At 51.2% G+C, this 14,471-nt stretch overlaps 2 protein-coding genes across 3 annotated transcripts in view; both read left to right on the top strand.

Moving 5' to 3' along the window:
• Positions 1-14,471, top strand: part of CIMIP3 (ciliary microtubule inner protein 3) — a 216,296-nt gene that overhangs the window by 125,256 nt on the left and 76,569 nt on the right. The gene's annotated exons all lie outside the window — the stretch shown is intronic.
• TAF8 (TATA-box binding protein associated factor 8) overlaps positions 1-14,471 on the top strand; it is a 29,067-nt gene that overhangs the window by 7,933 nt on the left and 6,663 nt on the right. Inside the window, exons 6-9 of one of the 2 annotated variants that reach the window (XM_004590362.3) lie at positions 1,305-1,452; positions 3,279-3,421; positions 9,923-10,062; positions 10,348-11,316. In XM_004590362.3, the coding sequence (XP_004590419.2) occupies positions 1,305-1,452; positions 3,279-3,421; positions 9,923-10,062; positions 10,348-10,360 (444 nt within the window). In that variant the 3' untranslated portion in view covers positions 10,361-11,316. Of the gene's footprint in view, positions 1-1,304; positions 1,453-3,278; positions 3,422-9,922; positions 10,063-10,347; positions 11,317-14,471 lie in introns of those variants that run through there. The other variant, XM_058663020.1, reaches the window with a different exon arrangement.

Raw genomic sequence — 14,471 nt, 5'->3', positions numbered from 1 at the left:
TTCACTCTTCCAAACAGGCTGGGCCAAGCTAAAGCCAAGGAGCCAGAAACTCAATGCAGGTCTTTTCCATGTGGGTGGCAACAGCCCAGTTGCTTGCTGCCTCCTGGCCTCTGCAGTGGCACACAGCTGGAATCAAGCCAGAGCTGAGTCAGATCCAGGCACTCTGCTGTGGGGACATACGGGTGCCTTAACCAGACGCCCACCTCATGCATGAATTGTAACCATGTATACTTCATTAAGAAGTTCACCACCTTCAAAATTAGGATCAGGGATGGCAGCCTCTTGTTCATTTGCACTTAACAATAATACTATCAGTCTCTGTTTGAGGAAAACCTTCTGATACTACATACCCGTTCTGTGAGAGTTGATTTAAGAAAACAGGTTAGTACAATCCACAAATCCAGGTTGGTAGGCTTTGCAGTGCAGCAAGTTAAGCCAAAGCTTCAGACATATCCCATGTTGGAGTGCCTGTTTCTAGTCCTGGCTACTCCACTTGCAGTCCAGCTTCCGGCTCATGCCCTTCACAAGGCAGCAGATGGTGGTCCACCTGTTCCACCCATGTAGGAGACCGGCTTGGAATTTCATGCTTCTGGCTTTGGCTTGACCCAACCCCAGTTTTTGTGGGCATTTGAAGAGTGAACCAGCAGGTAGAAGATATCTTGCTCAGTCTCTTCTTCCTCAAGACCTCGCCTTGCATTGCCAAGATCCCAGTGAGCGCCAGTTCGTATCTTGGCTGCTCCAGTTCCCATCCTGCTCCTTGCTTGTCACCTGGAAAAGCAGTGGAGGATGGCCCAAAGCCTTGGGACCCTGTACCAGCATGGGAGGCCCGGAGGAAGCTCCTGGTTTTGGATCGACTCAGCTTCGGTTGTTGTGGCTACTTGAGGAATGAATCAGCGGATGGAAGATCTTTGCTCTGTTTTCTTCTCTCTGTAAATCTGCCTTTCCAATAAAATATATAAATTAAAAAAAAAAAATCTACCTAGTGAGAGATGTCCCATTACACTGATGGAACCAGTGGTCCCTGTTGGGCTTCCCTGGGAGGACTCCCACCCATCAGGGCGCTGAGTGGAGGCCCCGGGTCAGTCTCTAAGTGCATGTTTGTATTTGCCTTCATTTCAGAAGGAGATAGTAACGTAAGTACATAGTTCCCTTTCTGCCCTTCCATCATGTCTTGGAGGTCTCTGCTCTCACTACCAACAGTGCATCATTAGAGAACGCCAGGAGATGGCACAGCGAGGCGGGGACCTGCATTTAGCAGAGTGGTAACGTCAGCGTTACCCTGGTGTCTATTGTTCTCTTTGTAGACGTACCGGGAGCCTGTGTCAGACTACCAAGTCCTGCGGGAGAAGGCGGCAACCCAGAGGCGTGACGTGGAGCGGGCGCTCACCCGGTTCATGGCCAAGACAGGCGAGACCCAGAGCCTGTTCAAAGATGACGTCAGCACATTCCCATGTGAGAGCCACTCCCTTCCTTCTCCTTCCCTAATGATTCAAGGCAGTGATGGTTTCTGTTAGGCTGGGCCACTGAGGGGCCCTGGGTCAAGGTGACCTCGAGGAAAGTCAGGCTGACCCGGGAGAGGTGGCAGGTCAGCTAACAGAAGGAGCCCTGTGCTAGGGGCCAGGGACGTCACCACAGCCTTTCCCTGGTCCCATCTCGTTGAACTATGTGTTGACTGAGTCACTCCCTCTCCACAGCCCGCCATTTGTGCAACGATAGATGGGGAATAGTGGTGCAGGTGGTATGTTCATGCAGCTTCTGTGGGAAGCCTGTTGTGTGTTCATTCTGGGGAAATGACTGCCAACAGTGAATAGCCCCCAGACACTGTGCTCATTGCTTCCAACATCTCATTTAGTGGTCTCATGAGCCCATGAATTAGAAACAGTGACATCACCCTCATCCTGGGAAGCCACGGGTCACAGAGATTGGAAGGTACTCATTCAAAGTCACAGGCTGGCAGGCAGCATTTTTACCTGACCCTGTCTTGACTGTAGGACATGGTATGGGTAAAATTGTTTTTGACTCTCCTATAGTCACACCGTATCCCAGGACACCCAGGGGCTTCCTTTTAATTATTATCATTTTTATATTTTTGGTTGAGAGGCACAGAGTGCTCCCATGCACTGGTCCATTCCCCAAGTGCCCTCAGCAACTGTGCTTGGGCTGGGGCCAGAGCCAGGAGCTGGAAACAATCCAGGCTTCCCCACAGGTGACAGGAACCTAATGGCTTGAGCCGTCGCAGCTGCCCCTCAGATGGGCCTTCCCAGGAAGCTGGAATCAGAGACCAGAGCCAGCAATTAAACCCAAGTACTCCGCTGTGGACCATGGATGTCTTTTTTTGTTATTGTTGTTTTTAAGATTTGTTTATTTTACTTGGAAGTCAGAGTTACAGCAAGAGAAGGAGAGATACAGAGGTCCTCTATGTGCTGGTTCACTTCTCATATGGCCGAATGGCAAGAGCTGGGCTGGTCTAAAGCCTGGAACTAAGAACTGCTTCCAGTTCTCCCACGTGGGTGCAGGTGCCCAAGGACTTAGGCCATCCTCCGCTGCCTTCCCAGGCTATAAGCAGGGTACCAGATCAAAAGTGAACAGCCAGTACTTGAGCCAGTCTCCATATGAGATGCTGGCACTACAGGTAGAGGATTAGCATATTGCACCACCATGGCCTTGGGGCATGGGTCTCTTAACCACTAGGCTAAGTACCCACATCCTAATTGTTTTTAGTTGATTTCTTCTCATGCTGTTGTTGTTGGAAGAACTGGAAACTCTAGTTTTCCAGGCGTGTCTTAGGGCTCAGTGGAGGTATTCCAGGCAGAGTCCTCAAGTTGTATCTTTGAACTTGGGTCCTTCATATTGAAAGGATCAATCCCCCTCCCTGGATGATGCTCAGAGGGATCACCTGATCCCACTTGCAAGATCATCAGACTGCCTTGCTAGGATCCCAGCTAATCAGATGCAAATCCCAATTCTATCTGATTTCATTTGCGCTTGTTGCAAGTGAGCTGTGAACTCATACTGAGTTCAAACCCCCCACTTTGCTGTTTTCCCTGTGCTTGAGGAAGTTGCTTAACCCTTCTGAGCCACAGATTTCTCCTCTGTGAAATGGGGGTGATGAATGTGCTGAACAGCGTGCGAGCAAGGACATGGGCAGGCACACCATGTCGGTGCCCGGAGCGGTGGGTGGTGGTGCCCTGGTGCTGCTCACCAGTATGCCGTAGGGCTCTAAACCAGCTGCAAGGAATTGCTGCTAATGAAACAGTGCCTGTCTTCCACTTCTGCAGTGATCGCCGCCAGGCCGTTCACCATCCCCTACCTGACAGCCCTGCTTCCGTCAGAGCTGGAGATGCAGCAGATGGAAGAGACAGACTCCTCGGAGCAGGATGAGCAGACAGACACGGAGAACCTCGCTCTGCACATCAGCACGGTGGGTCTCCCCTCTGCCTGCCTCAGCACACCCCCTGATGAAGCCTGTCTCGCCCTCTACCTGTCATTCTGGGAGCTGGATGTGGCCTTCCCTAGCTCGCCCTGTGAGTGCCTACGTGGTGTGTGCCCCTGGTGCTTTGGGAGACAGGTCCTGAATGAGCACCTGCCAGGGACAGGCGTAGCTCCTGCTTGGGGACTCAGTAGGAAGCAACACAGATGGAGCCAAGGACAGTCAGATAGCGGATGAGGAGTGGAGCAGGAGAGGAGAGAGGTATGGTTCTAAAGGCTCTGAGGAGGTGACATTTGGGTCAAGCCCTGAAGGGAGCAAGGCTTGTCTAGCTCTGGGGGTAGAACACTACAGGTACTGGGAACAGCAGATATCAGGGTGTGAGGTGGAAGGTTGTTGTTGGGTTGAGGGAACAGCAAGGATGTCCAGGTGGCCAGAGTGGGGCAAACAAGGGGGAGAGAAAAAGTGGGTGAAGTCAGCTCATAAGAGAGACTCACAGGAGCTTGAAAGCTGTGTTAAGCACTTGGGCATTTGCTCAGTGAGGTGGGCACCAGGGGAGCTGTCAGGCAGAGGGGGTCAGGAGCAGATATAAGCATGCTCACAGTGGGGCCAGTCAGCATGCTGCAGAGAGGGCTGGGCAGAGGAAGGGAGAACAGGCTAGCTGAGGTGATCAGAGCACAGGTGACGAGATGCGGCTATGTGGATTATCTGCCCTGATTCTTTTCAGAGTAGAGCCAGCTGATAGAGATGTGTGTAAGGAAGGGAGGGAGAAAGTGAATGAGTGCCAAAGATAATGGCAGGAGGTTTTGTGAATCAGCAAGAAAGATGGAGTTGCTATTAGCCCGGATCAGAAGGATTGTTGGGAGGAACAGGTGTATGGGGAAGTCAGGACTTGTAGTGTAGATAAAGAATTAGCTGTGAGATGCTTGTTGGCCACACCAGGTGGAGTTGGATGCTCATGCTGGACTTTGACAAGCTGGTTTGTGGGTAGTATTGAAGATCATGGGGCTAGATGAGCTCTCCCAGGAGAGAGCCAGCGTGACAGATGTGCAGCTCAGAGCTGAGGTGCTGAGGAGGATGGGAATAGCCAGGAGAGGCCGGGAGGAGTGTGGAGAGCTGTAGTGGGTTCCCATTGGACAAGGCGTGAGAATCAGACCCTTTGACTTGATGGTGTGACTGTCATTTGTGAGCTTGGTGAGAGTCGGTCCAGTGAGGACAAGAACGGGGGGGGAGGGGGACCTGCGCCGAGCTCCCAGTAGGTTAAGGAGATGGAGGTTGGAGGTAAGCATAGCCACAGCAGCCTGTCTGGTTTACAATGCAGTGAATCTGCAGAGTGGCTCCCCAGGGTCCCTGGCCACACCGCAGGGGTCCCCGAGCCACACAGGGATGGTGCAGGTTCAGCAGGACGGCTCCTGTGAAGACAGCTGTTGGAAGCAGCGTGCTGATGAGGGGAGGAGGGGTGGTGACTGTCGGAAAGTCAGGACTTGAGAGAGGTCTTCTGTGGGTTTGGTTTTCCTCTGTTAAGATGAATACCTGTGCAGCAGTTTGAGGAAGTGGTACACAGGGAGGCTGGTACGAGGGAGTCCAGTGCTTGGGGGGACATGACCAGGGACGGTGCTACCTAGTGCCTAAGAGTGAGGACAGGTCCAGTCTTTCCACAGACACTTCAGACCCAAATAGAATTAGGGCCAAGCTGGGGGAGGGGACGTGGGCATTCTGTGCTGGTTGTGGACGTTGGGCACAGGGACTAACCCTTGCAGCTGCAGGGAGAGTATTAAGAGCATCACTGATCTGCAGGATGCGCTGCTGCCTCTAAGGCTGCGGAGCCTGCCAAGCTGCTGCCTCTGTGCCTGCAGGAGCTTGCCCTGGGTGAGCGTCATCATCTGTGCTTGGAAATGAGAGCTGGCCTCGCAGCCTTAGTGGCCATAAGCAGACCCAGTGTCCTTCCTGTTCTCCAGGATGCAACACACCTCATGGCTGCCAGCTGCTTTAGAAGATAATTGCTGAAAATCTGTACTGTAGAATTACTCCTCCTGGAATTGGGGCCAGTGGCTTGACCTGAAGCAGAGGAGAAACTTGTTACTCTCATGTTTGGGACTCGGTTCATTTGGGCTAAGTTACAGTGACAGGTCCGGTTCACCTCATGAAGAGGAGGCATCTCCTCAGTCAGCACCACTGTTCCTTTGTAGGTGCAGTGCAGTTAAAGGGCCTGCACGCATGTAACCTAGGATTCCAGCTAGTGGCAGATGTGAGCTCACAAGGGTAGCTGACCAGGCTCACTACTCCTCAGTATGCAGAGGCCGAGCCATGGTCACGGCCAGCACAGCACGAAAAGGCCTGATCCTTGAGCCACAGTGGCCCTGCTTCACATCCATGCTGAGCCACCTTCCAGGTGCATGGCTTTGAGGCCTAACATCTGGGAAGTACAAATGGAGTGGAATAGAAGCAAATATCCCGACGAGAATGGGGAGCTGAGCGCCAGTGAGCTGGTGCGTGGCCAGTGCTGCCTCCTGGCCCCTCACTTGGTAATGTTCTGCTGAACCAGGAATTGCATTTCAAAATTCAGAATATGGAGAGAGACATGGGGTGACCACTCTGCCTCCCAAAATCTGTGGTCTCTTGTCAATGTACTTTTCCTTCCACAGAGCAGCCATCTCCCCTGCCTCCCTGGGTCCTTCTGGAGGCAATTTTCTTACCGTTGCTGCAGATCAAACAGCTAATCATTAACAAATCTTGCTTCTCCCCATCACTGTATCTTGGCATTCTCTTCACATGTGTATATAAAGATCGTCTCTGTCCGTTATAGCTCCATGGTGTTCCAGGGTCTGGGTGTGACAGCTTAACTTTGTGCCCTGCGGTTACAGACACTGCTGCAGCACATGAAATCGATGGTATCTCAAGGACTGTTGCTAGGTAGTACGTGTTTAACCTAGTTTCAGTTTCTCCATGTATCTGAACTTAACGGAACTGTCCATTTTGGTTTTGGGGTCTTTTTTTTTCTTTGTTGGAACTGTCCATTTTAAATTAGGGTATGCTGTGTATTTTTAATTTATTTTTTTCATTGGGAAGGCAGATTTACAGAGGGAAGGAGAGATAGAGAAAGATCTTTCATCCATGGTTCACTCCCCTGGTAGGTGCAATGGCTGGAATTGAGCTGTTCGAGGGCAGGAGCCTCCTGCAGGTCTCCCACAGGTGCAGGATCCCAAAGCCTAGGGCCTTCCTCCACTGTTTTCCCAAGACACAGGCAAGGAACTAGGTCAGAAGTGGATGCAGCTAGGACACAAACTGGCCGTGGAGGATTGGCCACTTGAGCCACTGGACTGGCCCTCAGATAGATAGATAGATAGATAGATAGATAGATAGATAGATAGATAGATAGATAGATATTTAAGCAGGCAGTCTAGCTTTTACTCCTTTTTTTTTTTTTTTAAGATTTCTTTTTATTGGAAAGTTAGCATTACAGAGAGAAGTAGAGACAGGAATCTCTGTCCTCTGGCTCACTCCTTAGATAGCCACAATGGCTGGAGCTGGGCCAGTCCAAAGTCAGGAGCCAGGAGCTAGGAGCTGCTTAACAGGTCTCTCAACATGGTTGCAGGGTTCCAAGAACATGGGCCATCCTGCTCTGCTTCCCCAGGAAAAAGGCAGGGAGCTGGATAAGACGTGGAGCAGCCAGGACTCAAACAGGTGCCCACATGGGATGTTGGTGCTGCAGGCAGCCTGCTATGCCACAGTGCCAGCCCCTCATTTTTACTCTTATGAAAACAGCCTGTCATTGACTCAACAAGTATTTATTTAGCACCCAGCATGTGCCTGTAGCTATCCTGGCTGCTTGGGAGGAAACAATGAACAAAGGCAATCTCAGCCTCGTACAAGCCCACGTTTCACAGTAGATTGGCAGGAAATGTGTGACACAGAAATGGATCGTTAGAGAAAATGGATTAGAGAATGGATTGTTAGAGAAGAAAGTGCTATGGGGAAGAACAGAGCAGTTGAGCTGGATGGGAAGTGGGGTCACCGGGATTAGAACTGGCACTCATACGGGATTCTGGCGTGTGCAAGATAAGGACTTTAGCCACTAGGTTACTGTGCCAGGCATGAGATTTATTGTTTTAAATTACTTATTTTTCACTGGAAAGGCAGATCCAGATAGAAAAAGAAACAGAGAAAGATCTTCCATTTGATAGTTCACTCCCCAGTTGACTGTAATGGCTGGAGCTGTGCTGATCCAAATCTAAGAGCCTCTTCTGAGTCTCCTACTTGGGTACAGGGTCCCAAGGCTCTAGGCCATCCTCCACTGCCTTCCCAGGATGAGAAGTGGAGCAGCCCAGACAGGAACCGGTGCCCATATGGGATCCTGGCTCTTGGAAGTGGAGCATTAGCTTTTTGAGCTTACACTGGCACCACAGAGACTTATAAAAAAATTTTTTTTCCATTTATTTGAAAGGCATGAAGAAATCTTTCTGTTTCTGAATGATTCTCAAAGTGTCTACAATAGCCAGGGGGCTCAGGCACACTGAAACCGGGAGCCAGGAACCCCACCCAGGTGTCCCTTGTGGGGAGCAGGGACCCAGCTACTTAGCCATTACTGCTGTCTCCCAGGAAACTGGACAGGAAATATAGGCGGGACTCCATCCCAAGTGGCTGCTTAAGGCATTGTGCCAGAATGCCTGCTGCTCCCCGACCTGTCTTGAGCTGCTTAAAGCATCTGGCTCTGAATCCATAAGAAAGTGCTGGAGCGGGAGGAAACTCAAGTCTAGGGGAAAGCTGATGGGGGAGGGGAGGTGTCCTACCAGGTTGGTCGCGGTGAAGGGAGTGAGGTGGGCATACTCTGCCTGGATTTTGAGGGGGAAAGCCAAGAGGATGTCCCTCCAGATTCAGTGATGAAGCAGGCATGACCACCAAGGAAGGGTCAGAGTTGCCATTGCTTGTTATGGAGAGGGCCCCTGGGGAGCACTCCCTTTGCCTTGGGGAGGTTCAGGTGTGTTGGTTTGCTCCCTGCGTGGAGCCATCAAGCAAGCCAAAGGCCTGGGAGGGCTCTGCGGGAGTACTTGGCAGGGTAGTGGCATGGGAAGTCGGAGCCTGGTGAGGGACCTGGCTGGGAGGGCTAGAGGAGCTCCTGACAGATCTCTGGGTTGCTGTGGCCTGACTTCTGCTGCTCCGTATGTACCTGCAGGGGACAAACAAGTGCCTTTCCCACAAACTGTACTTGGGAAAGTAGGAGCCTGGAGTCCCACCCGCAGCGTCCCCTCTCATCAGCCCTGACTGGGGTCACCTTCCCCTGGGGGAGCTCAGAAAACACTTGAGACCCATTTAATGTGGACTTCCTGGGGGAGGGGGATGAATTCTTTAAGGATTTCAGGAAGTTCTGGAGCCAAATACCCAAGGCAGGCCTGGAGCAAGGAGTTCATGTTTGTGCCTGATCTGGCATGGGCTACACTGGCCTTGGGGCACTCACTGATAAGGTGCTGGAGAAGACAGAGTTGAGGGACAGTAGAAAGTGGGGCAGACCAATTTGGGGTCCTCGCCATACTGTCTCATTTAACAGCTACCTGTCCTTGTTGAGGTCACGGGGAGCTTCCTGGGCTCTGCTTCAAGGCTTCTTCCTCTGATGCATACTCAGGGTCGTCACCAGAGGGCGCAGCCCAGCCCTTTCTGAACTGGATCCGGTTCTAGGTATGACTTGTACCCCTCTTTGCCAGCGCCCTGCGGCCTCTGCCCATGCTAAAAAACATTGGAAAGAGAGGAGAGTATAAATGAAAGGAGACTCGATCTCCCACTGCCCCATGCACCCAAGCCATTTGTAAAATTTCCACGTATTACCTTTTGTTCTGTCTGCACAGATTTGTGATTTTAAAAAGTTTAATCAGAATCATAGTGAATATACATGAATTTATAATACTTTTCTCCAAAATCTCCTTTTCTTAAAAAAAAAAAAAAGACTGAGACATGCAACTCACAGGTTGCAGATAATGCATGCAGATGATGTGATGTGTCGATAACTGGAATGTTTCGGGGCTCAAGAAGTTTCTAGCTGCTGTTGAGATAACCTGGCCACCGCCACACTGTGAACACCAGAGCCTGGGAGATGTCGGGGGAGGACTGTGGTGGTTTCTGTCCCTCTGGACTAGGAGGTGGCCTTGCAGGTGATTACTTCTGCCAACCAAGGTCGTCTTCCTCTTTTCTCTCCCCACCTAGTTGGGCTCCTTCCTGAAGCATCCCTCCCACCTCCCCTCCCCCAGCTCTCCATTTTCTTACTCATATCCCTACCGTCTCCGAAGGCTCATGGCTGTGTGTTGTGTGCTCCGCTGCAATGAAGCTGTTGGTCTTGCCTTACCCTCGAAGCCAGCCCCTGCCTGGGGCAGAGACAGAAACCCTGGATGAAAGTGGCCCCCAGGTTTGCTTGCTCTGTGGTGACAGGTATGCGCTTCCTGCGGCGGGCACAGCCCTTCTCCTCATGTCGCTGGTGTTTTCCTTTGTTTGGGATTTTGCTCCAAGGAGGATGCCGGAGCCGAGAAGGAGAACACCTCTGTCCTGCAGCAGCCCCCTTCCTTATCAGGAAGCCGGAACGGGGAGGAGACAATCATCGACAACCCCTACCTGCGCCCCGTCAAGAAGCCCAAGATCCGCAGGAAGAAGTGAGTCGGAGCCAGGGGGCCCCCGGGATCCCGTGCGGCCACCCGAGGAGACCCTTCTGCTCTCAGAAAAGAGAGCTCACCCAGGGGTTTGAACCCCAGGAGAGCCACTGTGTTGAGAAGAAGTCATCTTCCCCCACCACTCTCCCTTCTAGGAACCCCACATTCCCCAACCCAAGCATGTGCCTTGCACTCAGTGGTTGAGGGTCCATGGCCTACGGGCCCACCCTGGTCCCAGCCTATGCTAGGAGGAGAGTGGACAGGCTCCATGGTTGTTCTTCTTTCTAGGTCCCTGTCGTGAGCTGAGGAGGAAGCCTGGCTTGTACAGGGACCAGGATACCACCCTCCTGGGGGAGTTAAACTCACTGGAGGGCCGAAGACAGGAGGACACACCCCCTGGCTAAACCAGACTGTCATGGGGTATGAGTTTAACATCACCGCTTTTATTCCCATTACCTGTCCTTGTGGGAGGTTTGCACCTAGGAGGCTTCCAAGTCAACCTTCCTGTTCTGCTGCAGCCCTCAACACAGCCTAGGTCAGGGACTTCATTTGCTGTCATAGGACCCGGATCCCTTGCAAGCCCAGGGAAGGCATCTGAAAAAAGGGGACCTACTGCTGCCTCACTGCACCAGCAGGGCTTTGCCCCAGTATCCATGTTGGGATGCCTGGACCTCATTTACGGATTCACTCTTGGGAGATGCTGGCTCATCATCCCAGACATGTGGACTGCTCACTTCATCTGGGTCCCCAGGACCCTGGCAAGCCGATGGCAAGTGGCCCTGCACCTTTTCATCACTCTGGAAGTGGGTGGCCCACACAGCCCAGCCTTCATCTGGAGCTGGCAGGAGTCAGGAGTGTCCCACTGACAAGAGCAGGGTGGCTGAGGTGACAGCAGTGTGACTCTGTGTGACAGTTCATCACCAGGCATCACCCCAAATCCTGGGCTTGGGAATGACTGCATGCTATCTCCTAGGAAGAGAACTTTTCCTGACAGAAACCTGGAGTAGTGTCTGTGATTCATGGGAGATCCATAGAGTCAGACAATAAGAATGGGGTAGAGTAGAACCAGACTTGGACAGCTAGTCTGCTGGAAGGCCATGATGCTACCTGCCAGCGGAAGTCAGCGGAGAGAAGCCTGCGGGCCCAGCCCCAATGTTCCCCAGGAAACAGGTCTGAATCTGCTCAACCTCGTCACCTCCTGCGGAGAGAAGTTTACGTTACTTTACTACTGTATTCTGCAAGCCAGAAAAATGTTTTGTTTTAAGAAAAAATATTGAGCCAGTCACTGCCTGCATCACTAGAATCCTAGTTGGACACTGGTTCATGTCTCAACTACTCCCAGTCCAGTTCCTGCTGAGGTACCTGGGGAGATAGCAGAAGATGGCCAAAGTGCTTGGGTCTCTGCACCCATGTAGGAAATAAGAATGGAGTTCCTGGTTCCTGGCTTTGGCCTGGCTCAGTCTCGCTATTGCTAAGCATTTGGAGAGGAGCCAGCAGATGGAAGATCTCTCTCAGTATAACAGGGAGAGACAGATGTTCCATCTGCTGGTTCACTCCCCAAATGCCCACAACAGTCAGGGGGGAGGCCAGACAGAAGCCAGGAGCCAGGAATGCCATCCTCGTCTCCTACATTGTGGGGTGGGGTGGACCAGGACCCCAAGTGCTTGGGCCATCATCTGCTGTCTTTCCAGGTCCATGAGCAGGAAGCTGGACTGGAAGCATGGAACTGCCAGGACTGGGGTCGGGCCCTCCGCTGAGGGATGTGGGCATCCCAAGCATATTGTGGCCTGTCCCCAGGAAGTAGGTTTTTTAAACAGAGTGCTGAGCATGCACATACCTTTGGTCTAATCTCGGAAGGACCCAATTTTTAAAGCCAAACCAAGGAAGAAAAACTCCAGTGACATTGGACATTCACATAGGAAAGACAAGTTGTTCTCTGGGTCAGAATTTTAAGGTCTTCTTTGAACTCTGCTCACTCCCCACTTGGGTTCCACAGTAGCCTTTCACTCCCAATTTCTCAGCAACTGAAGACTCAAAAAATATGGTGGCGTGACCGTGGGCTGCATGTCCTTCCAGCCTCATAGTCTTTCTAGGGCATTCTACCAGGCTGCCTGGGAGGAAGAACAACTTGTCAGGAACTGAAAGAGGTAATGCCAGGGAGACAGCTGCATCCGGACCCAACAGGAGCTTTTAGGAACGACTGGTTGAAAACAGGCCGGGCCTGGGCAGATTCCTTGGAGCTGGCCACTTGCCTCAGACATGGCCGTAGTAGATCCTGGCCTAGCTAACTGCCCTCACGGTCTTCAAAAAGTGCTGCCCGGGTCGCCCCTGCAGGTGCCCATTCATCATCAGGTACCTGTTGGATGCGGTTGTGTCATGTGATTAGGTGAGAAGCAGAAGGGGGTTGCTGCAGCCGCCCTGGAGGGTTCAGAGGCCACACCGTGTAGTTCTGTCCTGGGTGGGAAATACTGGGAAACAGATAGCTTAAGCCATTGACCCTGCTGCTCTTGTAATGTAAGAATTGTATAATGCTCAGTGTGTACTTACAAGTTTTTATTTTTTTATAACCTTAGGAGATACTTTGCTGGATAGGAAATAAACAGCCAGATGGAAAATTTATGGTTTGTGTAAATAAACGGAACTGTAAACTTTTGTTCTTGATTTGTTTTCAAAAGTTCTAGCATTGTAAAATTCTGTGGACAGAAATGTAAATCTTCAACCCCCTCTGTTAGACCTCTGGGAACTTTGTCAAACTTGTATGTGAGATATTTTCAAACACAGGAAATTATCTGAAGCCATATGTCTTCCTCACCCAGCTTTAATACTTACCAATATTCTATCAATTTTCTTTACTCTGTTTTTCCCCTCTCTTTTCTTGTTCCATAAGGAGTGTTTTATTTTTTAAAGCATACCCCAGACCTGTGTCATTTAACTTAGATATGTGTCACTGTGCACCTCTGATGGAGCTTCAAATTTTAGTTTTGAAGTGGCACATTCACAGGATGCTGTAAGAGAAAACACACCCGACACACACACGTGCGCGCACACACACCCCCGTTACCCAGTTCCCCCAGGAGCAGCGTCTTGCATAAGTACTGCAATGTCAAAACCAAGACTTCAACAGTGGTACACGCCACAGAGCTTACACAGCCTAGGCCAGTGGGTGTGTGCCATTGTGTGTGTATATGTGTGTTTGTATTTGCAGTTTTATCACCATCACTAGACACAATAATTGTATAACCACAGCTTTCTCACCCGCCTTCTTTATAACCACATCCACCTCTCTCTTCCCCAGCTATAACTCCTGGCAACTGCTTCTCAATTCTCTATCCATGTATCTCCTGCCCCTCCATTTGTTTTTGTTTTTGTTTTTGTTTTGGTAATCTTTACATAGTTGATTAGGGCACAAAGGGTCAAGGGCTACAGGAAAGTGGATAAGACCATTGTTTCCACATTTTTTTTTCTGTATGTGGGGTAAGGGAAGAGATAACAGGAAAAGCCCCACCCAGCCTCCCACCCATTCCAGGTCCCCAATGTGGGGCATGCTCCAAGGGTCCTGCTCAAGCAGTTTTGGTAGTTTAACAGTTCTGAATTGCTGCCAGTCTCGCCACGCCAAGCACGATGAAATCTCTTCACAATCCACTGGCTGACATAGTCTCTTCATGGTTGGGGTTCTGAGATCAGCAGCTCAGTTGGAGGGATCCCCAGAGAAACTTTCGGGTGCTGCTGCCTTGACCTGCCCAGACTATTGTCAGTTCCTTTACCTGTGAGTGATGACCAATTCCATGCTCACACCTAGCTCAGCCCATAACCACCTCAAATCACGAGCTAACCAGTGGGACTTGTATTTCCACAGGGTTGGGCCCACACTTCCCCCACAGAATCTACCCTCGGACCTCGTTCTCTCGCATGTTGGTTAGTGTCCTGACCCTGCCAAGTGTGACCAATCCCCTGTTCTACCACTCGGTCACGTACTGGTACCTAGCCCTGCCAGACAGGCCCCCAGCCATAGCTTTTGTGTCGACTGGTGTGTGGCAGTGATGTTCTACGCTAACAGCCCATCTCAGGATTCCCATGTGGGCTGGTAAATCAGTCTGGCCCAAGTAGAGATCCCAAATGGAATCTCCCCTCTAAACCCTCAGATCTCAGTCCCCATGCTTGCAATCAAGTTCTGTGACCCCATCACTAGAAATTACACAGAATTAATCCCTCACCTAAACTCACACTAGGCTTATCCCTGGATGTCCCTAGACAGCAATTATATAACCTAACCCTGGAGTTTGCTGCCGGGCGGCCAGCAGGCAGAGTCTTGTACCATATAGGCGCACTGGCCACACAAAGCCTAGGACTTGGTCACCATGTGGCGACGGTGTTCATGGGCCGAGTCCTGGGCATTGGTCTGACCTGGCCCA

This window comes from Ochotona princeps, chromosome 1 (genome assembly GCF_030435755.1).
Source record: "Ochotona princeps isolate mOchPri1 chromosome 1, mOchPri1.hap1, whole genome shotgun sequence".
Lineage (NCBI taxonomy): Eukaryota > Metazoa > Chordata > Mammalia > Lagomorpha > Ochotonidae > Ochotona > Ochotona princeps.
Note: the sequence above shows the minus strand (reverse complement) of the source record. Positions and strands in the feature narration are given on the sequence as shown.